We start from the raw sequence: 25,096 nt of genomic DNA, 5'->3' as shown, positions 1-25,096 counted from the left end.
TGTGAAGGGAACAGAGCAAGGAAGACGGGTGCAAGGGGATTATTAACTTATAATTCTACAATTTCAGTTTTCATGATTCCATATGGAGTTTCTTTGTGTAGCAGTTTTTATATGCCTGACTTACGCCTGTGTGTTATTCTCTGCATTCAAGGGTTTTCTTAAATATTTCAGCCATTTTCATTATTGTTATTCGTTGTATCTTCTCCGCCATCCCTCTGATTCCAATCTCTCCCATTATAATAATAAAGTATTTTCTTTCTTTCAGATCTGTCAGTTTAGTTGGTGAAGATGAAAGACGAATTTTGAAAGAAATTGTGAAAAAGGCTCGTGCTCCAATCAAGGCAAGGCTTATCCCGCAAGGTAAAACGTGTGCTTCCAAATTTTCTTACTGACTCTTTACACTTATTTTCACTGCAAAAAAACAAAAAAACAAAGGCATATTGCCACTGAGACATAAGAGGCTGTAACTTTAAGGGTTATATTTATAGGATTGGAGTAGTGCAGCAACATGTTTGTTCACATTATATTTAAACTTTTGGATGTTGGTACAATCAGGAAAACCAAGGACAGGAAGGGAATTCCAAAGGTGAACAATATGAGGAAAGAAGTTATTAAACTAGAAAAGGCTTTCTGGCATCTGAGAATCTCTACAACGAAGGAATGGTATTTTGCTGATTGTAGAGCTGATTTTTACATTAAGGGGCACCAATGCAGCAAGTTCGTAGTCACAAATTCTATGGAAATACTTGTGAAACAAACATAGGAATGCAATATTGTGGCGATGCGTCTGGAGCGTGGTAGATAGTGTGGGACATTATTATTCTGCCCGAATGAATCAGATTGCAAATTGCATTGTTATCATTATTGAACTTATGCATTCATGACCTGAAAATTTCATCTCTCTGTTGCAGATATTGATGCTATGAGAATAGTGGTGACTATGTAGAAAATAAATTCTTGAGCGAAAAAAGGTTGCTCATTTTAACCATACCATTCCCATCTTTTTAGCTCTTCAACTTTTTAAGTTAAAAAAATAGGAGGCTTTACTTTTGGAGTTACCCTCATAGATTAGAGGATCTTTTTCAGAGTATGACTAAAAAGGATAGACGAGTGGTTAATGCTCACTTTCCTTAGCAGAATCTTTAATGTATTATTATTTAATTGCTACAAAATAATATGATTGACTTGAAAATAACAATGGCACATCCTTTTCAGGTAGTCATAGAGAAAAACTCTGTGAAAGATTTAAATTCCCTTTGATGTTACATACCAGAATAATCGAGTCTTCTTGCATCCTTTGCTGCTCTAGTGAGAACAGATTTCGAGCTGCTTTTTGTTAGAATCTGTTGGTAAAATTGTATTATAGCTACAAATCTTCCCTACTATAATAGTGGGCTTCTAAAGAAAGAAAAAAACTAAAACAAAAGCCAATAATCAAAATTAAAGTCCAAATAACATTTTACATTTTAATTACGTAAAATGAGAAAAAGAAAAAAAGAAAATGCTTTTGATGTGACAAATAGAATTTTATTATGGAAAATGATCTGGCATGCAGCATTTTCTCTTGTCGTTATGCAATTTACCATATCATTAATGTGTATTTGAAAATGACTGAAGTTTGAATAATTGATTGAATGTGTTTCCCATTTTTATATTCTTGTAGAAGTGATTAACAAATATCGAGACAAGATTAGCGCATTTGAGCCGGATGTGAAAGCAGTTGAAACTCTGGAGAAAGAAGAAAAAGAATTGCAGTTATCTGAAATGCAAGTGAACAGAATGAATAATATGTTGGAAGGAACTGCAGAAGAAGACCGAAAATGGTTCCAAACAAAAAAGGAAAAGACTTTAGAAAAAAGTAAGCATTACTTTGGAAATGATAATTGGAACTTTATTTTTCAGGTAATTTATGAGGTGAGAATTTATTACAATCTTAAAAATTGCATTTCTTATATTTTATTAAGTTTTTTTTTTTATTTTATAATGCATTAAAATTAAATTTGCAATTCTAACCATGGAAAAGGAAAGTAAATGGTTATGAATTGCAGGCGTTTGTATTTCTGTATTTTTTTTTTTTTTCACCTTTTCTTTTTCTTTTCTCTATTCTCAATCTTTCCCAAAGATATATTATTTACCGACAACGAGGAAAGCAGATCCCATGTAGTAAACAACAAAGTTCTGTACACAAGTCTCAAACCAAAAATGTGTGGCTTACTGTCGATCTAAAGGTTAAAAATAGTTTGCCTTTTAGTTGATAGATTTAGCGATAACAGGTACTTTTTGTTTTAGGTGATGTCACTGAGAGGCAATACAACCTTTGATCGTTGGACAGCTGAAACTTAGGCACCGTGAAGTGACGATCCAGAAATCAGAATACAAACAGTATCCTATTAAAACTTTTATAATTACATTTAGCCATACACTTAAAATAAGTAATTAACTCTCTTTTTCACTCTTTTTCTTTTCACATTCTGATCTTTCGGCTCACTGGATGATCAAGTGCAACCAATATGAATAAATTATTCGCCTTCTAAAAGATTCTGTGCTCAATTACTTAATTGAATAATTATTGTGATCAGCATGTCAGATGGCTTTCTTTTATAGTTACTGAAATTATTGTTCCGTAAAATAGTAAAGTTCACCATCACATTATTGAATCAACACTTTTCTGTAGTTGTATCAAATTCTTTCACCTTATTTCTATTCTAGACTCCCATCAATAAAATTAAAGACATTAAAAAAAAACTTTTCTCAATCTGTATTTGATTATTTCATGTTCCACTGTTGAGAGTCCGTATTCAGCATTAAAAAAAATTGAATTCAAAAGCTGAATCTAACAATTTTAAGTTGATTTCTGTGACAAAATGTGAAGCCATGTTGAATCTTTCTTGGATATTCGCAATATGCAAAGACAAAACTTGTAAGACGTCTTTGCTCATACATCCATAAACATTGGGTAGACAACATGCTTTAACATTGAATTTTATTCAAATTGGACGTAATTTGTATTGGTGTCAAGTTGGATGGACTTTGAGTGACTCAATTTTTCTGCTAATTTGCAGAAATTCACTTTTTTGTAATGGGGAAAGCTGATTTTCATTAAGTTTATAAAACTAAACAGTAATAATAGGCATTTTTTGGTCTGATGGGCTTTTATAAATAATGATAAATAATAATAAATATTTGTATAATTTCTTGAAGACAATATGTTAGATTTTCAGAATCAAATTCTTAACTAATTTTATAATATGCACATAATTAAATAAATAGTTTAATTTTTCTTTAAAACAAATTGTTTATGTAAAAATAATTTTTTTTAAATAAATAGCATAAGCTTTTTTTATCTATTTCAGCCATTTTTTTTATGTGTCCAATTTATAAATCCTCTGAAGTGGAATAATTTTTTTTTTAAGAAACTAATGCAAAATACTTTTTTATTGCAAAAAGAAAGAAAGAAAAATTATCTAGTCCGAATCAAATATTTAATTGCTATCGATGACAAATTCTGAAAATACAACAAAATAATTTAATATATTAGATAAAAATTTAATTTTGTTATAACTGACTTAAAATGATTCTCAATATTTTGCTCAGAATTAATGTAGAATTTTTTTTAGAAATGAATATAAACAAGATGGAATGGGGGGAGGGTCTGCTTCAGCAAAGAAAACTTTCCTCCCATTTATCTTTGTCTTTCTCATAAATTTTATCTACATATCTAAAAAAGTGAGAATGTGTGTATGTAAGGACACTTCTCAATCTATATACTCAATAAATTTTTAATCTACAGACTTGAAATTTGGTATATAGTTTATTCAGATATGTGCAAAACTTTTTAATAAGTTTTCATCTGGAAAAAAAGCTTCTAAGAGATCAAAATAGAAAAATTAGTGTGAGTTGTCAGATTTTTCTCTGCTAACTGTTTCACAGTTGCGCATGCGTGAATGGTTCACATTACAGATCCCATATGTTAAATATAAGTCAGTTTAAAAGCACTTTTTAAAAAGCGTGTCATGATGACCAAATAGTTATCATACTAGATTCATTGTCAAGGTTTTAGTTTTGATATCAACTTGAATATTTTTTTGACTTACAAGAAGTGGATTGCTTAGAAAAATCATAATTTTCATTTGTACATCAGTTTCTGTATGAATTAAAATATAATATTTATGCATATTTTATGACCGGTAATGCTGGGTGACCTACTAGTTTATCATAAAACGGACTGAAACTGTTTTTGTTGAAGCATTAACATAGTATGAATGTGTGCAATATTGGAATTTTAACAAATTCAAGTGAACTAGTAACAGGATTCCTCACATAACATTTGTTCATCAAATTTTTATGTAGTTTAGTTTTATTACTTATCGCTAACAACTCATTACAGTACAAATCAGTTTTTTTTTTTGTTTTTAACTTCCTTTCCATAACAAAAAATAAACAAAGTGTTAATTATACAAAAAAACAAATGTCTTTTATTTTATTTTCAGACAAGGCCTTACTTGACAAACGCACAGAACTACTTGGTAGAAAGAAACGAAAACAATTACAGGGTCAGAAAATAAATGGCTCCAAATCCTTGAAAACCGTAAGATTGTTTGTATTATGTCTTTTTCACACACACACACACACACACACACACACGAACACAAAAGGTTAGAGTTGTTTAAACAGCATATACATGTGTATGTAAGCAGAAAATATTCATTTAAAGAAACGGACATATCAACTGTTATGGTTTTTCATTTTCATCAACTTTTCCACGGACAACATTTCATAGTGTGTTGATCAAACATATAAAGTTATTTTGTCAGATTTTCAAAGTTAAATAAAAAATATCATTTAAGCTGACTGTTGTACCATACATGGCAATATGATAACATACTTCACTACAACTTATTTAAAAAAATATTAGAACTGCTAACATGAAACGTTTTTAAATAATCACCTAAAAATATAAATCAACAAGGAAATAATTTGTATTTTAGACTGAAGAATATAATAGGAGTTTTCTACTTTATGTACAAGCAAATAAAAATTAAAAACTAGGTCTACAGACTTGAAACTTGATATATAGGGGATTTGGACCTGTGGAACAAATTCAATTTGGTTTTTAGCTGGCAAAATACCTGTTAAGAAGTCAAAATTTTTAAAAAAATTCTTACTTGGTAGGTGTAAGTTGACTGAACATGTTTGTATGCATGCGCAAATATACATTTATATATTTAACTTTTTTGCTTTTGTTGCATATGGAATTAGGTCAGACAGTAATGAATAAGACTGGAGAGCTAAATATTTTGGTTTTGATTCTAGCTGATAGTACCCAAATCATGCCTTTTTTTTAAATTTTGAAACCACTACTATATATTGGGTAAAATATAATAATCAATAAAGAATTGCCTCTATAATAATAAATATGAAATCTGAATAAATTGAAATATCATATTTAAGCGCATATATATATAATAATAAAGAATATAAATTCAAAAAATTTCTGAGATAATTATGGTTATTATTTACTCATATTTGAAAGAATGGCAATCCATTTCTTAATTGATATACGCACAATATTTCAACTATCTTATTTGGAAGTTGAACAAAGGAGATTTATGAGTTGATTATTTAAGTTTTATTTTCCAATTTTTTTTTTTCTTTTTTTTTTTTTCAGCCAGAAGATCGTGTGCAGTATGAGTTGCACAAAGTCCAACAGTGTGCAGCTCGATTCAGTAAAAAATCACAAAAACAAAAAAGAGTTTCAGCTTGTGCAGTTTCATCAAAGAAAGGTAATCAAACTCTTTATTTTATAGCCATTGTAATCTTTACTTGGGAGCAATGTTATTAACAACCATTGTTAAATATTATTCCTTCAATCAATGAGTAAAAATTGTTATAATCAATTATGCTTTAATCAGTTACCATATTAAAGTTATAGATTCCAATTTTACAGATTTGCCTACAAAAAAACCTCCATATGATGAGTTATGTTAAGTTGGACAGAATACACATGAACAGGCATGTGTGCATCCTCTGTACAGTCCGTGATCATTAGTATATCGCTTCAAAGTTATTGTCAAATTCAGTCAGTACTGCAACAAAAAGAACTTTCCCTCCAAATAAAAACCGAAATGCAGTTTAAAAACAAAGTTTATTTTTCTTTGGTGATTAAAATTGTACTCATTTTCTTAAGTTGAATAGTAGATTTACAAAATGAAATTTTTGCCTGACCAAATCAAAACACAATTTTAAAGTCAAATAAATATCTGGCGAAGAGATCTTTCTTGAAATATTATATAACACAGATATACCATCAGACTGACTTTCCCAGTTAACCACGATGCAAATATAAATATAATGTGTATATGAAATACATGAATATGTACACATGTATTTGTAAGTTGTATTAATAAAACTTTCTCACCTGCTTCAGCTTGTGTCTTTCCGTTACATCTGCATTGTACCGCCTTCTACACATTTCATTTAACTACATACTATACAATGCTTCAAGCAAACTACATCCACCTCATAATTATTATAGTAAAAAAATAATTATATATATATATATATATATATATATATATATATATATATATATATACTTTTAATCATGAATTTTGAAATTCAAGTCTTTCTAAGTCATGCCCATTCAATGACCCAGAGCCCGACTACTGAAGAAGTTCATTAGACAGTGTACACTCAAAAGAGCCGATCTCCAGACAATATTTTCTCAAGTAGGTTGCTCTCAGTATGAATCCTTGTTTAAAGAGACATTACTTTATCTCCAAAGAGAAATAAAGTTTTAGGTGACCGAATTCTGAATTAGAGATATTTTCACCTTTTCTTGATCGAACATCTCGCACCCATAGCAAGTCTGCTATTCACAAGCACTTAAAACTCACTGAAAATGTCAGCTAGTGCATGTTTATATTGGAGATGTGTACAGAAAAGTAGACTTAAATGGTTTGGCCACATTCAAAAAATGGATGAGAGTTCTTGGGTTAGTAAATGTAGAACAATTGGGATAGCAAAGTCAGTTCATAGAAGAAGGCCGAGGAAAACATGAGAAAGTGATAAAAATGAACCCAACGTAAAATGTTACTTTGGAAGTCATAAAGTCATTCAACACAGCCAGCATGTAAAATGGACGTTAAATCGAATATGATAATGAATTTGGTTTTACTTAACAACTGAATATTGATACTAGCGAATAAATGATTAAATTCATTTGTAAGAAAGAAAAAAAATTATGGAAAAGTTACTTATATATGCAAAATTCCAAATTAGACCAAACCAAAACAACTGCAAAATTTTTTTTTTCCAATAAACAAACATATTTATTTATTTATTAAAATTAAATTCAATATTTCAATTCATAACAGAATTTTCATCAGGAAATACATTGTTTTTTTTTACATACTATGGTGGTTGGTTGTAATGCTTGGCACATTTGCCTTCAGATGTTGGCGAAGTGTAATACTTATACAGGGTGACCCCAAAAAAACAGGACATTCAATTGTTTTTCTGAGCATTTTACAGTCAGCGGAGAAAAAAAGGCCAAAGACCCTAGTGTTTTGATGCGATGTTTTGAATATAATAAACTAATTATGACCAAAGTTTCATCTCATTCGGACAAAACACTATGAAATAGGGCCTAATTAGAGTTGGGGCCTGTTTTTTGAGGGGTCACCCTGTATATAAAAATTAAGATTTTAGTTATGGTTTAAATTAAAACCAAGAAAAAATATTTAGGCCCATACTCACTCAAAGCTTTAAAAAAGTTCAGGAATCCTAATATTTTGGTTTAATGTGTTCCCATATGAGAACATTGCCAGGTTGAGGACATTCTGCTTTTTTTTTTGTTACATGTTTGTTTGTTGTTGTTGTTTTTTTGTTACATAGGAGTCACCACTTATCGAGGCCTGAAGGCCATTCAAGGATAAGGGTTAATGAGTGTACATTAGTCAATGAGACAATATCGTAGTAATCTTTCGTAGTGGAAATTTGGTAAATTGGATTACTTAAGAGAACTTGTTTACATTAGACTTGAAGACAACCATATTGTAGTCAGCTGGAAAGCAAGAAAACTGAAGAGTTCCACAGGCCTGCAGTTCTAAGTTCATTGACCCATTCGTGTGTATTATTTGGATTCTTTGGACTACTGTTCTCATCTTGAGTGTTATTGTACCTCTTTCATTCCTCCAACAATGTCCAGCAAGTGACATCACCAAATTCAAACATTTTGGGTTTTGGTTGGTCCTTTGGTGCTTGGCGATCATTCTGGCAAAAGTCAGGAGTGTTGAATTATCAATTTCTCTATGTTGTAAAAGATTAAAATGGTAAATTGTCCAGCATTGGCTGCCAAAGGCTGTATCACTGGAGAGCGAAGGTCATTTAAGCCAAAAGAAGAAAGAATAACACTTTGACAACTGGTCTATTTGGATAATGTACCAATTATTCGTAGACAAAAATCAAAGAATCTGATTCTTCACAAGTCTCAATGTAGGCCCTTAATATGCATGTGTGAATGGCACTCTTTGGTCAGTCTGGGCGAGTGTCAAGTTTAGTCGTTAGTCCTAAGACTGAGTGTCAGTTTCTAAACTATGGCGTACAGTTTAGTTATCAATCCTAAGTTTGAGGGTCAAACTTTCAGCAATGTGGAATCGGTGGGCGAGCAGATTGGAATCTCAAAGACTCATGCTGATTCATCTAATATTTTGGATGACTTCGGCAATAGAAGTTAATTCTTAATTCTTAATTATACGTCATCTGTAATATTCTACAATTACCAACTTTGGAGAATACATTAATAGACCATGAATGGCCAATGGACTTTTAAGTTTACCTCTTTTTTTTCTTCTTCTTGAATCTGTTTTCCACCTCTTCCTGCTACCATGAATAGTATGTTTCTCTTCCCATTTTTGGGTTGGTCCTCGAAATCATAAATGCGTTTTCTTTGTTTAATTCCTTATCAAAGTTTCAATCACAGAAAAGGCATTATCGATGGTGTTTTAATTAAAAGTCGAGCAGATTGGAATCTCAAAGACTCATGCTGATTCATCTAATATTTTGGATGACTTCGGCAATAGAAGTTAATTCTTAATTCTTAATTATACGTCATCTGTAATATTCTACAATTCCCAACTTTGGAGAATACATTAATAGACCATGAATGGCCAATGGACTTTTAAGTTTACCTCTTTTTTTTCTTCTTCTTGAATCTGTTTTCCACCTCTTCCTGCTACCATGAATAGTATGTTTCTCTTCCCATTTTTGGGTTGGTCCTCGAAATCATAAATGCGTTTTCTTTGTTTAATTCCTTATCAAAGTTTCAATCACAGAAAAGGCATTATCGATGGTGTTTTAATTAAAAGTCAATGCTGTGGGTTTTCCAGTTTCAAATAGCAATTCTTACCTTGACATATTTTGGGAAAACACAGTCAATGTCATCTTGTCTCCAATTATGACCTTCACCTTCACCGAGGTGCACGACTTATATGATCTTCACCGAGGTACGCGACTTGACACACAAAAAAAACAGCCTCTTAATCACCTGCTAACGCACGCGTCACTGTAACGTCCAATGACAACAACAACAACAACCTTCTCGCTCGACCTGCCTTTTATACCACTATCTCAATCCCTCCTCTTGCGCATGCGCCTGTAGATTCCTGACAACCTCGAGACTTCCGCTTATAAAAACCCAAGTTTTGTTGTCGCGCATGCCTATACAAGGCACGAACACGTGGGCGTTTGTTTTGTTGGTAAGTACTACACTCCCCCCTGATCTGATGATCACATAGAGTGCACTCCGGGGGTGGCCTCTTAGTTCGTTGGCTTCTGCGAAGGGTGGTATTTACAATCTCGGATTCAGGTTCTGGTTCTGGGTGTGGTTCTGGTTCTGGTTCTGATCCTGCCTGATCAGACGAACTACAACTACCACTCTCTTGCTCGGTGACCTCACTCATCAGCAGCTCATCATCTGATGATTCATCGCTCTCTGTAGTTGTGGGATGTACTTCACTAGCTGGGCGAAGATCGCGCACATGGCGTGGGGTTCCATCAACAAGGACCGACTGCTGGCTGACCACTCCAGATATTTGTCCTCGCTTGAACTTGGTGGTGCACCGGTTTCCAAGGGGTCTAACCCAAACTGGATCCCCTACCTTGTATTTGTCATGACTCTCCTCGTCAATTGGTTGGACAGTGTCAATGCCCTTTATCCTAACACGGTATTTGTGCATGGCATTGGCCGGTGCTGTTGTTAGTGTCTTCCCATCCTTTGGTGTGATGTTATACCAATACGTGGCCTCCGTAATGGTGCATTGCTTTCTGGCAGCAATTCTCTTGATGCTGCGATGGCTCCTCTCAGCAATGCCATTCCCTGATGGCACATGAGCACATCGCAGTCGTAGTCGGACACCCCACTCATTCAACAACTGCCGAACTTGGTGGCTACAAAAAGCAGCATCGTTGTCCGTCAATATCTCTTCCGGCGCACCTCGCTCAGAAAAGATAGATGACAGTTGGCGGACAACATTCGCTGAGTCCTGCCTGGTCATTTGCCGCCACACCGCAAAACGAGTGGGTCCACAGTCGATAAGGGTTAGAAAGGGCTTACCACTGTAATGGGTAATATCCATCGCTAATCGTTGCCACACATGCTCAACTTCCAATCGCCCCTTCTGCCATTGCTCAGGTGCAGGATTGATAGACTGGCATGCCTCACAGTGGTTGATGATCTGCCTGACATCCGCCCTTGTCACTGCCGGGTCCACATGCCTCGCAAAATACAAAGTTCTTTTGATACCTGGATGTCCACTCTGCACATGAATTCTTTGTATTTGGCATGAGCTAATCGCACCAACTACACAAGATCGAGCAGCGAACTCCACGCCTGTCTTCACAGCTTCATACCATTTGTGAGGCACACGGGTTAGTTGGTCTGCACGATTACAGTGTGATGCCACGAGCGTTACACTCACCGACAGGTCATACTCTGATATCAGACTCTTCAGGGTGTTTAGCCTCCGCCGGATTAACATCTCACTGGCTGCCTTAGTGCGGACTCTCGTTCGTCCCGAAAGAGTGTCGGACACCCAGTGGTAGACGCAGAGAGTATCCGTGTACAAGTGTAACTTCTTTGACTGCCATTGCAGTGCCAGATTTAAACCCTTCACAACAGCATCCAGTTCCGCCAGGTTGATGTGTTGAGCATCATTCACGGGTCGCAGCCAGCACGTGTCTTCAATTACATTTCCACGTTGCTCCAATAACACTCCCAATGCCAAAGAACTAGCGTCAACCCACACATTCACAGTGTCCCCATTCTCCACGGGCAGGGTCCTCCTTGTTAACTCTCTCTAGGGTTTCTGTCGTCATCAGAGTTAGAAGAGCATCATCAGATACATCATCCCAACCTGTAATTACTAAACTTGCCCTGCGTTTGATGACGCCCACAGCTGCTCAGAGCCAGCCACACGCTGGTAAGTGACCAATAAGTTTCCCACACAAGGAAAAAATAGTCCGCCGCGTAATAACATCAGGGATGTTTGGAATCTCACTGCCACGCCTCCATCGTAAGGTACCATCTTTCCCGCAAACGTCCAATCCTAATACCTGTGCTCCATCCCTCAGACGTTCGGGATCCTTGCACTCCAACCCGAATTGAGCTAACTTTTCTCTGACGTGCGACGCAGATTGTACGTCTTCATTGACGTACACATCGTCAATATAGGCCGATGTTGCGTCCTCAGTGGTCTTTTCCTGGGACAACACTGCATTTACGATGGTCTTCATGATTTGCAGTGCCACATTCAGCCCAAAGCCAAGTCGAGTAAGGCAGTATCTCTGACCCCGGAACCACACTGTCTGGAACAGCCACAATGTCTCATCCACTCGCACCTGCAAATAAGCCTTCCGCAAGTCTGCTATAGACACATTGGAACCCTTCTGGCACCATTCTCTCAGCTTGCTGGCGCACACGTCAGCATCGGCAGTGTACGTCTCAATGTATCTATTGAGTTCACGATAGTCCAGCACCGGACGAACTTTTGATTTGTTATGCTGGACTACCGCCATTAAGGGAATCAGACCCTTGGGTGGTCCCAGCTTGTTGGGGTAGGGGATCAGCCATCCATCCTGGATCCATGCCTCAAGTTTCTTCTCGTATTCATTACGGGCCTTGTCGGGTATCAAGTACTCTGCAATGCTATTCTTGAGTTCGGTTGGCGCCCTTCCTTCTGTCCACTTCCACGATGCAGTCCATGCTTTTTGGTGAGGGTCTGCTTTGTCCAGTTTCGACACAACTTGGCACTCATGATGGTGTGTGAGCACCCGGAGTCGAGAAGAGCTGAACAAGGCACTTGGTCCACGTACACATTTATTGTCGGTTGCGCCTCAATTAAATCTTGTCCGGGGAACAGGGCAGCATTGACGTCCTGCCCCCTGATGCATTTCCCGCACAATTTTGGGATAAATGTCCATAACTACCACATTGGAAACAGCGCTGGCGCCCCGCCCCTTGTTAGTACAATTTCTTGCGAAATGGCCTCGCTGGCCGCAGCAGAAACATCTCCCATTGGTCGTGGGTCTCAAACTGGGACTCTTTTCAGCATTAGTCTTGGCTGCCTGCGCCATCATTACAACCGGTTCCCTCAGATCCTCCTCATCTCTGATAATGGCTCGAGCGCGTTCTAACAAATGTTCCATGGGCGTTACAGATATGCTGGTGGAAGCCCTCAACAGTTGCTTAACATGGGTGGGAAGGCCGGCCACAAACGCATACGCCAGTGTTTGCTCTGACACTCCATTGCCAAATAGAACTGCAAGTTTCTTCAGCTCCGCGAAGAAGACGTCCACGGTTTCTCCTGGCATGAGCTTCCTAGAGGCAAATGTTTCGTAGGCCGTGCAGGGATCCATGGCAAATGCCTTGTATAAAGCATTTTTATACAGGTAACATCAGCCTTCTCCACGGCACTAAGTTGCTGATATACACTTAGGGCGCCTCCAGCCAATCTCGGGAATCACGGTATGCACCCCCTTTACTTCACAGAGGTTGCAGATCGGCGCAACCCTTTCGACCCAGTCGACAACAGAAGTGGATCCGTCGAATTCGGGTATCAGTTTTAAATCAAACTTTGCCCCAGCCATAGTTGTCCAGGAAAAGAGACAAAACGAAATAGCCGAAATAGCTTATGACCTTCACCTTCACCGAGGTGCACGACTTATATGATCTTCACCGAGGTACGCGACTTGACACACAAAAAAAACAGCCTCTTCATCACCTGCTAACGCACGTGTCACTGTAACGTCCAATGACAACAACAACAACAACCTTCTCGCTCGACCTGCCTTTTATACCACTATCTCAATCCCTTCTCTTGCGCATGCGCCTGTAGATTCCTGACAACCTCGAGACTTCCGCTTATAAAAACCCAAGTTTTGTTGTCGCGCAAGCCTATACAAGGCACAAACATGTGGGCGTTTGTTTTGTTGGTAAGTACTACACCAATATCGTTCAAGTTTATAATTTGTTTATGATAACAAAAAAAAACAGGCAGCCAAGGAGATGTCAAGGATCAACCCGCCTGAGGATGTTTCATATGGCCTGAACAAAAGGCTATAATTCAGTTATCACAAATCCTTGAAAAGTGATTTTACTACCAATTGAATTAACTCTCCCAAATCTTTGAGAAAGTCAATTATTGCCAAATTCTATTTAGGTTTATGGTCAGAAAACAAGAGAAATCCATTATTATCAAACTTTTTTTCTTTTTAAACCTCTACAAGCAATTAACAGTTTCTGCCCTATTCTTTCCTTCATTTTCTTTTTCTATCCTTTTCTTTTCCTCCTTTTTCACCATCTGAATCTCAACATTTGTCTCAGCACAATCCATTTTTAACCTGCCAATATTGTCACATTACATTGACCAACCTTCTTTAAATGTATCTTGTTGAATTAGGGAATCTACACAAAATTTAAAATGCAACCCTTTATTTAATTCATGAAGGTAGCATGTTCTCATTCCAGCAGCCATGACTAAGTAGAAGTCCTAACAAATTCACAATTATATTTTGGGTTGCCCGCACTGAGGATTGAACCTTTAATCTCCAAAAGAGTAACTTTTATGACTGAATTTCACCAAGTATTTTATCTACTACGCCACAGGCTCTCTGAGAACAGTGGTCTGAAGAATCCAGATAATACGAACAATCAATAATACAATTCCCATTCATGTGTGTTGAAAAAATGTATATAGTAAATATAAATTCATTGATTTTGCTAAGGTTTTTCTTAATTTTGACTTTACTCATTTTGAAATGAAAATGAAATTTTGTCACGTCATTGATTTAAGCAATTTTAAAAACTCATTTTTTTTAAATTTAATTTTACCACATCAAATTGGTAAAATTTAAAATCTGTCTATTTACAAAAGTGACGTTTGTTTTATTTATTTAGCTGACAATTATTTGTATAATAAGGAGGAAAATTTATTTTGAAATAATTTAAATTGTAACAAATGAATTAAAAAGGTTAAAACTATTTAAAACACTATTTAGTTATAAAAATGCTGAAAAGAAAGATAATTATTGAAATAGTTTGGAATTTTGGAGATGAGTAAATTGTATAATTTTTTTTATTTAATTATTTGGAATATTATCCTCATCTTTTAGGTGTTGTTTTCACGATGTTTCGGCCAATTATTCCTCTGGCCTTCGTCAGGTTAACCACGACAGGATATAAATGTTGAATCCTCCAACGACATCGACAGCAATTGCTGCCTTCATTAGCTGTTGTCATCTCACCACGGCTTGGTCAACTAATCCTCTGACTGGCTTTGGGTGGGATCGAAACCCCTACCTCTAGCTCCACGCTCACCTGGAATCGTAGATATTCTGCATCTCTATCCACTGCATCACGTGCCTAAAAGGGCAATCAAGTTTGTATTTTTTGGTTTTATAAACCCAATTGTTGGGTCCGTACCAATTGTTATATTATTGAATTAGTTTGGAATTATTTTAGAGACGAGTAAATTGTATAATTTTTTATTTAATTATTTGGACTTTTATCCTCATCTTCTAGTTGTTGTTTTCACGATGTTTCGATTTCGACGTTAATATTTATAAGACCAAAAAATACAAACTTGATTGCTCTTTGAGGCCCATGGTGCAGTGGATAGAGATGCGGAATATCTATGATTCCAGGTGAGCGTGGAGCTAGAGGTAGCAGTTTCGATGCCACTCAAAGCCGGTCAGAGGATTAGTTGACCAAACCATGACAACAGCTATTGAAGACAGCAATTGTTGTGGATGTTGGTGGAGGATTCAACATTCATATCCTGTCGCGGTTAACCTGACGAAGACCAGAGGAATAATTGGCCAAAATGTTGTGAAAATAACAACTATGAGGATGAGGATAATAGTCCGAATAATGAAATAAAATATAAGAAAGATAATTGTTTTCAATCATAAGAATTTTTTTTAAAATTGATAAAGAAAGGATCTGTGGCGTAACAGATAAAATACTAAGTAATTTTGTTCTAAGTGACATTCTTCTGGAGATTGAACATTCAATCTTCTGAGCGGGCGATGTTAAGAATACAATTGCGAATTACTTAAAACATCTACTCAGTCATGGCTGACAGAATGTGAGTACCTTACATGGATTAAGTAAAAGGTTCTATTCAGAATAACGTACACACCAAAGTTTGACAGAAAAATTCCAAAGTTTGACAAGATATATTTGAAGACAATTGAAGGTTACATTGTGCAAAATGTGAAAATAACGCACAAAATGAGAACAGTAGTTTGAATAATCCAAATAATACCATATAACAATAGAAATTCATTGCTAAAAAAGATTGGCGATTTGTCCAGTTAATTATAAAGTATATTTAATAAGCACAATTAAAGCATTACATTTCAAACATGACTAAACCACATAACTAAAGATTATTTTAGCTTGTACTAGCAAAATCCTGACCTTAACCTTTGACCATGACCTTGAAAAATAATGTGCACCATCTCTAGGTCAGAGACCATCATGTCAGGTTTGGTTATGATCAGTCCAGTGGTGTGGACTGTAGGAGAGTATATATATGACCTTTACCTTGGAAAATGGTATGCACCATCCCTAGGTGGGGGATCATCATTATGCCAGGTTTGGTCATGATCGGTCCAGTGGTGTGGGCTGTAGTAGAGAGTTAAGCACAGACACACACACACACACTAACGTTACTACTTTATATATATAAATTTTGTGTTATATATATATATATATCTATAATATAAAGCTGAACGTCTGTGTGTGTGTGTGTGTGTGTGTGGTCACGAATAGACTCCTATAGAAGATGTATCGAGGATCAGGAATGGGTATGTTTGATCTGGCAGAACGGTGGTTCATAAAAATTGTGGGGTCTGCGTTCGCGCCTGGCCCCCAAAGTGTGGAAATAAAAAATGAAAAAAAAAAAAACGTTTACAAGGGTTTTTGATATAGATGTACATAAGAATACTTTGATAGGTATGTTTCAACTTAAATAGGGATGGTATAATAAAATTGTGGAGTCTGTGTTTGCGCCTGTACTCCATGGAGATATGGCACAAACTTTAACAAAGACTTTTCATATCTATTTGCCTAAGTATACTTTGATAATTATGTTTCAGTTTGAAGAAATATGGTATAATAAAATTATTGGGTGTTCGTTCATGCCTGACCTCTATAGAATGTAAATATGTCACAAAGTTTAACAAAGTTTTTTAAAAGGGGTGAGGGTCCGCAATAACACCTTAACTTTAATCTTAATTCACATTAGCTTTTATTTATTTTTTTTTAGTTGCATCATATTGTGTCGAATAAATTCACCTCATAAATTCACGTAATAAATTAAAGTGAAAGCAAAAAAAAAAATAGTCGGAACTTTAGACAATTCTCGACACAAATTTTGCATAACTGTTTTTTTTTCCTTCTCCATTTGCACGTGGCACTCTTTTGAAAATAGATAAATAGTTAAATAATAAAAAATAAGAACGTTACTTGTTATCGTGTCAAAAGAAGGAAAAAATTCTGCTCACGTGATTGTGTCTTTTTAAAAACATTTACATAACCTTTTTATTTTTATTTAAATATCTGTTTAAGCTTTTTTTTTTGTCAGTGTACTAGGAGTTCAGTTGATTACAACCATTTCTGCGTATTCTTTACATTACAATAGTACAACCCTGAATCTGACGGCGTAATACAATACTGTAAAACTGAAACGAAGCTGTTCTGCTTGAAAAGGACGCCATTTTCTTATTCATATTTATATCGATTCTTTGCTTTAAAAAACTAAAGTAATTACGTGTTTATTTTTTTAATACCCCATTTTCTGTTTCGGATTATTTTACTAAAGTAAGTAAAGCTTCATTATTTTTCAAAACTGTTTTTGTTTCTTTGTTTTTCGATATTTCGTCGTTATTATTTAGTAAGAGTGTTTAGCAGAAAAGCCAACAAACGACTACCTGAAAAAATAAATATACAAGAAATGTTACCATAGTCAATAAAAGTTCAGTTCATGTTTTTTTGTTTTGAAATAGTTTTTAATGCTCTTTACTTGAAATAATTTCAGTGGACCGAAATTAAAACGAAATTTGAGACGATAACTACTTAAATGAATTTTTATATAAACTACACATGCCATAATGGAATATTCCTCAAGCACAAAATAACGGAAAACATTAAAATATGTTTATAAATATTCCTTACGTTGATGGGACTCTCTTAAATTATTAACACAGAATGCTCAGGTGCCCCTCCTTCAAATTGAAAACGGGGCTCTCCATTTCAAAGTCGCTGCCATTGTGATTTTTTTAAACTGGTCCATGAATTAAAAAAAAAAAAGATTTTTTTACAAACTACTTAAAAATAAAACCAATGAACTTTTCTACCATAAAAGTAACTTTTATTGACTATGGTAACATTTATTTCTTGTATATTTATATTATTATATATATAACATTTTCTGTTTGTAAGGAAACATCATTTTGTTGGTCACTCTTAGCTACGAATGGAAACAAAGTTGATATAAAAAAATATATTTTCGCAAAAATTATCTTTACTTTCATCATATTTTGTTTAGAGTAAAATTTTTGAGTATCAAAATCTATCTCTTTACAACCCCCTCCTTTTCATAACCTATCATACTTTCATCAATCACAGTCCATTTTCTGTAGGCTGTTTTTGAACCTAGTCAACAACGGGTACTTCTGCTAGTATATGTACATATATATATATATATATATATATATATATATATATATATATATATATATATATATATATAAAGCAAAAGGGCCGTACATGTTTTTGTATGTCCAAGAACGGCTTTTTTTGGGAGGGGAGGGGGCGATTATGTTACTATTTTTTTTAGAAGTTTCCTTATACTTCTTAGATCATAATATAAATATGATTTGCGAACGGACATCGTCTCTACATTTATTTTGATCGATTTTTAAAAAATTCTCTCTCTTCCGTCCTTTCACGTTTTTGTTCATCTTTTTCGCATAAATAAAGTGAAACTAATTGAAGCGAATGAGTTCACCTGGCTTTCTTGCCAGGACGTCCAGAAAGGCAATTAGCTTTGATCAATGTGAGGGGAAACCTTTCATATCAGACAATTGCTATTCATTTGGACGCTTTCCCCCTTTTTGTGGGGAGCTGGTTTTTCCCAACATCGTGGGGAAACAAATAAATAAAACGGCAGAAAGCGAAAAGCTTAACTGGCCTTCAGCCAATGTTCATTTCTGCGCCTGTGTGATTCTTAACTGATTTACTTATTTGATCGCATTTCACTTCCTCTCACTTCATAGCGTAGCTTTTCTTTCACTTTCTTTTCCTATTTTGCGTCACAGGTTCGAGCCTGCCTGCCTACTACCACTTTTTTTTTTTTTTCGAAACACTCGGGCAACACTAAGCACTCCCGCTAGTTAAAGTATGTAGCAAAAAAGCAATACATTTAGCATAATAATTATATGCTATTCTTAGTGTCTTTTTTCTTTATTTGCAGATAAAATCAAGAATAAAAAGAAAGTAAAGAAGGTCAAAACGAAATCTTTTGAGAAAGAACTTACAGACACCAGCAAGAAATCTGTGAAAATGTTCCGTTACGGGTGAGTTGCTTTTACAGCCAAGTCATCATAATCAGTTCATTGTAACGATTTCAATTTGTTTTTTTTTTTTTTTTTATTTAGTTTTTACTTATTTTTTTTTTTGCAAAGAAAATATTATTGAGAGCAATGCTTGGTTAGAAAAGCAACCAATTGATCTCTCACCATTGTTTATGGCTACTGTCAATATTTTCTATCGGGTTTCATAAAGTTGCAATATTACAGTATCTTGGTAATGGTTGTTTGCAATCACTTCAACATAATGTGCCGCCATGATTGCATAGATGTGTGTCTGCAAAAATGGAAAAAAGCATTTCATCAATCATGTTTCATCCAAAATGTTAAATATCAGCGTTTTTGATGTTGTAATTAGTGAAAAATTTGCTAACGGCGAGATTACAGATGTCGTTATACCTTCACTGTCTCTGGTGGTTCGACCATGTCTAATATGTATCAATCATGTATGTATATCCTGGGCACTAGAAAGCGCTTTAGATAAAGAAAATTTGGTTTGAGGGTGTAAAAGGGATATGACTGTAACAAGCTCACTAGCTAACTGATATAAACACTTTAAACCAGGTTGCATGGAGAGCAGTTGTAAGATATTGCCTACTGTTGCCAACCCTTGAGTGTTGGACATTCCCAGCACCCGAAACATCAAAACACTGGATGAAGAAATGAAGAAGAGCCAAGCAATGCAGTTACTGTAATAAATCAAACTCCTGTTGACGGACAAGTGAATTATTTAGTTTTCTTAAAAGTGAATATTTTACATAAATTTTAGACGATAAATTAATTAGATTAATGACATACCAAAACAGACAAAAGATTTTCTTAAAATATATTTTTGTTATTTTTTCTTTCTTTCCAGGCCATCTTATCAAGAGAAAAAAGAACTTGGGCTTCTTAAGAAAAAGAAATAAGGTCAGTTGAAAGCATCTTCTATTTAATTACCTTTTTTTTTTTAGAATGAAAATACAAAGTATTATTGAAGGGAACATGAAGATATCCTTAACAATATATAAACACAAAAAAATAAAAGTTGTGTGACATGATTAATTTGAATTCTAGGTGAGGTGTATTTATTAAATTATGAATTGAATAAAACATCAAATACATTTGAAATGAGTTGATAGAAATTCTGTGTTATTAAATTATGGCTTTCCATGTGGTAGGGACATCTCCAGAGAAGATCCTAACTTACCCTATATGTGTTTTCGGGTTGCACATGCTCAAACTACTGCGTTTATATTTGCTCTCTATCGCCCCCACAACAGCAGAGTTACAATCTTTAAAAGCATATCTGAGAAAATTGATCACGTCCTATCTGCTTATCCTTCATGTCTGTGGAGACTTCAGTGTTCACAATGTGGAATGGTTAACTCACTCAAACAAGACCGATGATCAGGGGAAGTTCTGTCATGATTTCTCCATTGCTTATGACCTCACTCAGATTGTTCACAAACCCACCCATGTGCCCAATACTGACGGCCAAATATGCGAGTCTTCTAGACTTTTTTCTCACAATTTGCCCTGAACTGTGTTTAGCTTCCATTCTGTCTCCACTTGAATCTTCCGACCACTCTGTTGTATCAGTTAAGATAAAAATGAAATGTAATGTCCTCAGATGTACCTCTCCATCGTACAGTATATCGATAATCTATGGCTGACTGGGATAGCTTCCATACATTTATATTAGATCTACCTCTGCGTTCCATGTTTAAAAAGGGTGTGTCCTCTATAGTATCAGACCTGACGGAATGGTTAATTGTAGGTATAAACCATTTCATACCCTCGAAAAAGTTCCAGCAAAAACCTAACAGCCAGCCATGGTTCTCGCCATTGCGCACAGAAATCACTTTTTCCAGCAACCACTGTAAAGAAGTAATAAAGAATGCAAGAGAGTTGTATGCTCAGTCCGTCAAGTTAAAAATAGCTGAGCAGCAGCTTGGTACCCACCAGTTTTGGCAAATAGCAAACAGAATCCTGAACAGAAGCGTGTGTTCTATCCCAATTATCATAAATGGACCTGAGGTAATCTCATTGGCATCAGACAAAGCCAAACTCTTTGCAGCTAATTCTACCCTTTGCGACCAAGGCCGCACACCTCCAATATTTCCTCCTGTATCAGAAAACACGCTATGTGATATACAAATATCTGTACGGGATGTTGCCAAGCTAATCAAAAACCTTGATTCCAGTAACCTGACGGTATTCCAATCATAGTACTTAAAAGACTTCAACTAGAACAAGCGCCCATCCTTACAAAACTGTTTAAAAGTTGTCTTAAGGAGAATTGCTTCCCATCACCCTGGAAAATCTCATCAGTATGCCCTGTATTTAAGAATTCAGGTGATCACTCATCTCCCTCTCAGTACAGGCCAATAAGTCTCCTGTGCGTCATGAATAAGTTGCTGGAATCTGTGTTGTATAGAGAAGTAATCAACCATCTTAGCAAAAATAACCTTCTTAGTGACATGCAATATGGTTTCCATTCTGCTAGATCTACAGCAGATGTGCTTACAGTTATATCTCATAGGATTAGCAAATCTCTCGACGGAGGCAACCTTTCTAGAGCAATTGCTCTTGACATATCAAAGGCCTTTGATAGAGTATAGCATAAAGGTTTATTTCAAAAGATCTCCAGCTACAGTATAGTTGGAAATGTCTTCTCAATTATTAAATCATTTCTCTCTCTGATAGGTTCATAAGAGTAGTGGTTGATGGGCAGAAATTAGAAGCTCACAGTATTAATGTTGGAGTCCCTCAGGGGTCCATCTTGAGCCCAACTCTCTTCCTGATCTACATTAATGATCTTCCAAATCACATCCTTACATCATTTGTAGACATTTATGCTGATGACACTACTATCTATGGTAGCACATCTAAGACTGTAAATGACCAAGTTCTCTCCGATTCTCTCTCCTCTGATCTTGAGCAAATGGTACAATGGGGAAAGAGGTGGCTTGTTACTTTTAATGCATCTAAAACCAAGCTTTTATCTTTACATCATCAACGTTCTGATCCCCATCTGACATCAATTGAAATGAATGGCTCTCGTCTTGGGGAGGCGTCATGTTTTGACAAGCTTCTGGGCTTGACTTTTACTCCTGATCTTAAATGGAACACATACATTAAATCCATTGCCAAGGCCGCTGGAAAAATGGTGGGATCCTTCTATCGATCCAGTAGATCTCACTGTTAATGCAATTCTCTATCCATATAAGAGCCAGGTACATCCAAGGATGGAGTACTGTTGCCACATCTGGGTAGGAGCTGCTAGAAAGGACTTATCCTGCCTTGATAGAGTTCAAAATAGACTTCGTAGCCTCGTAGGGGATGTCCTTTTCTTTTCCCTGCAACCTCTTTCTCACAGAAGAGATGTTTCGAGTTTGTCTGCTTTATCATTATTTACATGGCAAATGCTTGACTGAGCTTCAATCTATGGTCCCCTCTCGCCAAACTTTCACAAGAAACATTCATCTAACAGAAAACACTATCAACAATTTCCCCCATTCTTTATCTTTGCCTAAACCTAAACGTAGATTCCATGAACAAAGTTTCCTTCTTAGAACTGCACACCTATGGAACTGCCTTCCATTTTCCTGCTTTCCAGCTGATTACAATATGGTTGACTTCAAGTCTAACGTAAACAAGTTTTTGATGAGCCGTTCGATATAAGTTAAGAAATTTACTGAATTTCCATTACTAACAATTACTATATTGTCCAATTGACTACTGTACACTCTTTAACCCTTATCCCCGATAAGTGATGATTCCCATCTAAAAAAAAAAAAAAAAAAAAAAAAGTAATAATCACCTAACGTACTTTCTAACTTCTGTCATAGTGCTACTGGAAGCAGTGACAAGGCAAATCAGTTTCTTCAAATTTTTCTCATGCCTCTATCTCCCCTGTTCATGTACTCTTTTTTTTTTTATTTAATAATCTTTGAAGATTTTTTTTGTCTTATTTTAATTAAGAATAATTGTAATTAGTTATATTTTTTTAAAAAGAATTATTGAAAACATTTTTTTAAACTATTTTGGGAATATTATATATTGGATACGTTTTTTTATGATGTTTTGAATTTTTTTTCTTATTTCAATAATTTTATTTGTTATTCTGATTTCAATCATTTTATTTTAATACTTTCATAAACATATTTATGATATAAATAAATTCAAGTAAAAAAAACTTATTTTTCAAATTTAAAAAAAAAAACATTTTTATAATTTCATAAACATATTTTTTTATAAAATTCCAAATAAAATCTTTTAATTTTGTTATTAAAAGTGAAAATAAAGATTAATTATGTTATTTTTTATCTGTATAATTTTGTTAAATTTTATTGTATACTTTTCAGTAATGTTCTTTTCTTATATTATAATTCTAATAAATCGTTTCACAATAGAATAACCAAAGAACAATAAACATGAAATAACTGATTTGTCTTGTCGCCACTTCCTGTAATACTATACTGGAAGTTAGAAAGTATGTTAGCTGACTGTAACCAGGTTTTAACATGGATTCAGGTAGAAGTGTTAAACGTGATTATTCAGTTCGCCTTGTTGGAAAGTATCACAAGTTTGCGCTCTACTTCTGATGAACAGAGAAACCGTAAGAGAAGTAACTCGTCATGTTATTGTTAATAAATTTAGGGTGACAGAGCTATTTAACTGTTAGTGATGAACAAGTTCATTTCAAAAAGAATTAATACATTTAAATTGGGAATGTGACTATCCTTGATTAATACAACTTTATCAGTATGTTTTTGATTTAAACATTGGGGTGGGAAGTGGGGTTATGTTTTATCAAATTGTCTTACAGAAGTGTCTTTTATATATTTTAGGTATTTGATCATCTTGAAATAAATAAATTGAATTGAAATAACTTTTCAATTCAAGGAATAATATGTATTGTGCATTAAACAAGAAGAAAAAATCACAAATCAAGACTCGTCTCTCTGTTTGACTCTCCTTATCTTCTGCATATAACTAAGAATAATTACTATAAACATTACTTACCTTGAACTTTCAGAGTTGCTTGATTTTAAATGTCAAGTTGATATGATACTAATAAAGGAAAAGCTGAAAAACATAAGAACAAATTGGGCAATTAATCTTCATTTTTTTTGTTTTTCCTCATTGGCTCCTTACATCCCTGAATTTTAAATTGTTATAATATTGGTGCAATTTGATAAATAGTTTTTGTCTTTTTCATTTTAATCTTTAACTTATAACACTAATTTTATTAATACTAACCATCTTGCTTCTTTTTGATTGTTTGACTACACTAAGTATCCATAACAAGAACGTTTGTTGAGCAAATTTAAAAATTGTGAACGATTTATGGTACTTCTAATACAGAAGCAAATAAAATTGTTTAGAGCTGAAAATAAACCGTTTTTTAATTAAAACAAATCCAAGAAGTGTTTGTACCAAAGTACATCAAGATTCTGAAGAGTTTATGATTATTGGATGAAATTAAGTATTTTTTCATGGCATTAAAAATTTACTTTGCATAAGAAAATGCTTTTTGAAATATTTTCCAAACAATTCTTTTGGTAAATTTTTTATTTCAATTCATGTTTGTGGTTTCAATAATAATTTTATGTTTTTATTTCTATTTTTGTAGGAATCAACCTAGAAGAATTGAAGATATTTTTGTGATATTGTAAATAAATTGATATTATTTGCATATTTGTTATTTTTTTTTTCATTCAAACCATTTTTTTATACATGCGCTTATTTTTTAAATTTTTTGAAAATAATCTGTTACATCTTTTAAATATTGAGATTTTCTTCATGAAATAAATCATTATTGGTACGTTTATTCCTTGTAAAATTAAAACGCTTCTCCATGGATCCTATGTAATTCAAACAAAAAGATGTGTTTTACACATGAACAATTAAAATGATTCTATATTGGTGTTTTTACTTCAGTAAGTTCTGAGAAATC

The 25,096-nt window shown here is 34.6% G+C and overlaps 1 protein-coding gene across 1 annotated transcript in view; it reads left to right on the top strand.

Moving 5' to 3' along the window:
* Positions 1-24,835, top strand: part of LOC145252688 (putative ATP-dependent RNA helicase DDX27) — a 69,634-nt gene extending 44,799 nt beyond the window's left edge. The window contains exons 15-21 of the mRNA XM_080112509.1: positions 266-360; positions 1,664-1,858; positions 4,491-4,588; positions 5,669-5,783; positions 19,038-19,140; positions 20,009-20,061; positions 24,773-24,835. Of these exons, the coding sequence (XP_079968635.1) occupies positions 266-360; positions 1,664-1,858; positions 4,491-4,588; positions 5,669-5,783; positions 19,038-19,140; positions 20,009-20,060 (658 nt within the window). The 3' untranslated portion in view covers position 20,061; positions 24,773-24,835. The remainder of the gene's footprint in view (positions 1-265; positions 361-1,663; positions 1,859-4,490; positions 4,589-5,668; positions 5,784-19,037; positions 19,141-20,008; positions 20,062-24,772) is intronic.
* Positions 24,836-25,096: the final 261 nt, after the last annotated feature.

The sequence above is a fragment of the Euprymna scolopes genome, chromosome 29, assembly GCF_053919585.1.
Source record: "Euprymna scolopes isolate OS-2025 chromosome 29, ASM5391958v1, whole genome shotgun sequence".
NCBI classification, from domain to species: Eukaryota; Metazoa; Mollusca; class Cephalopoda; order Sepiida; family Sepiolidae; genus Euprymna; species Euprymna scolopes.
The sequence above is the reverse complement of the archived record's forward strand: the minus strand, read 5'-3'. Positions and strand labels throughout refer to the sequence as shown.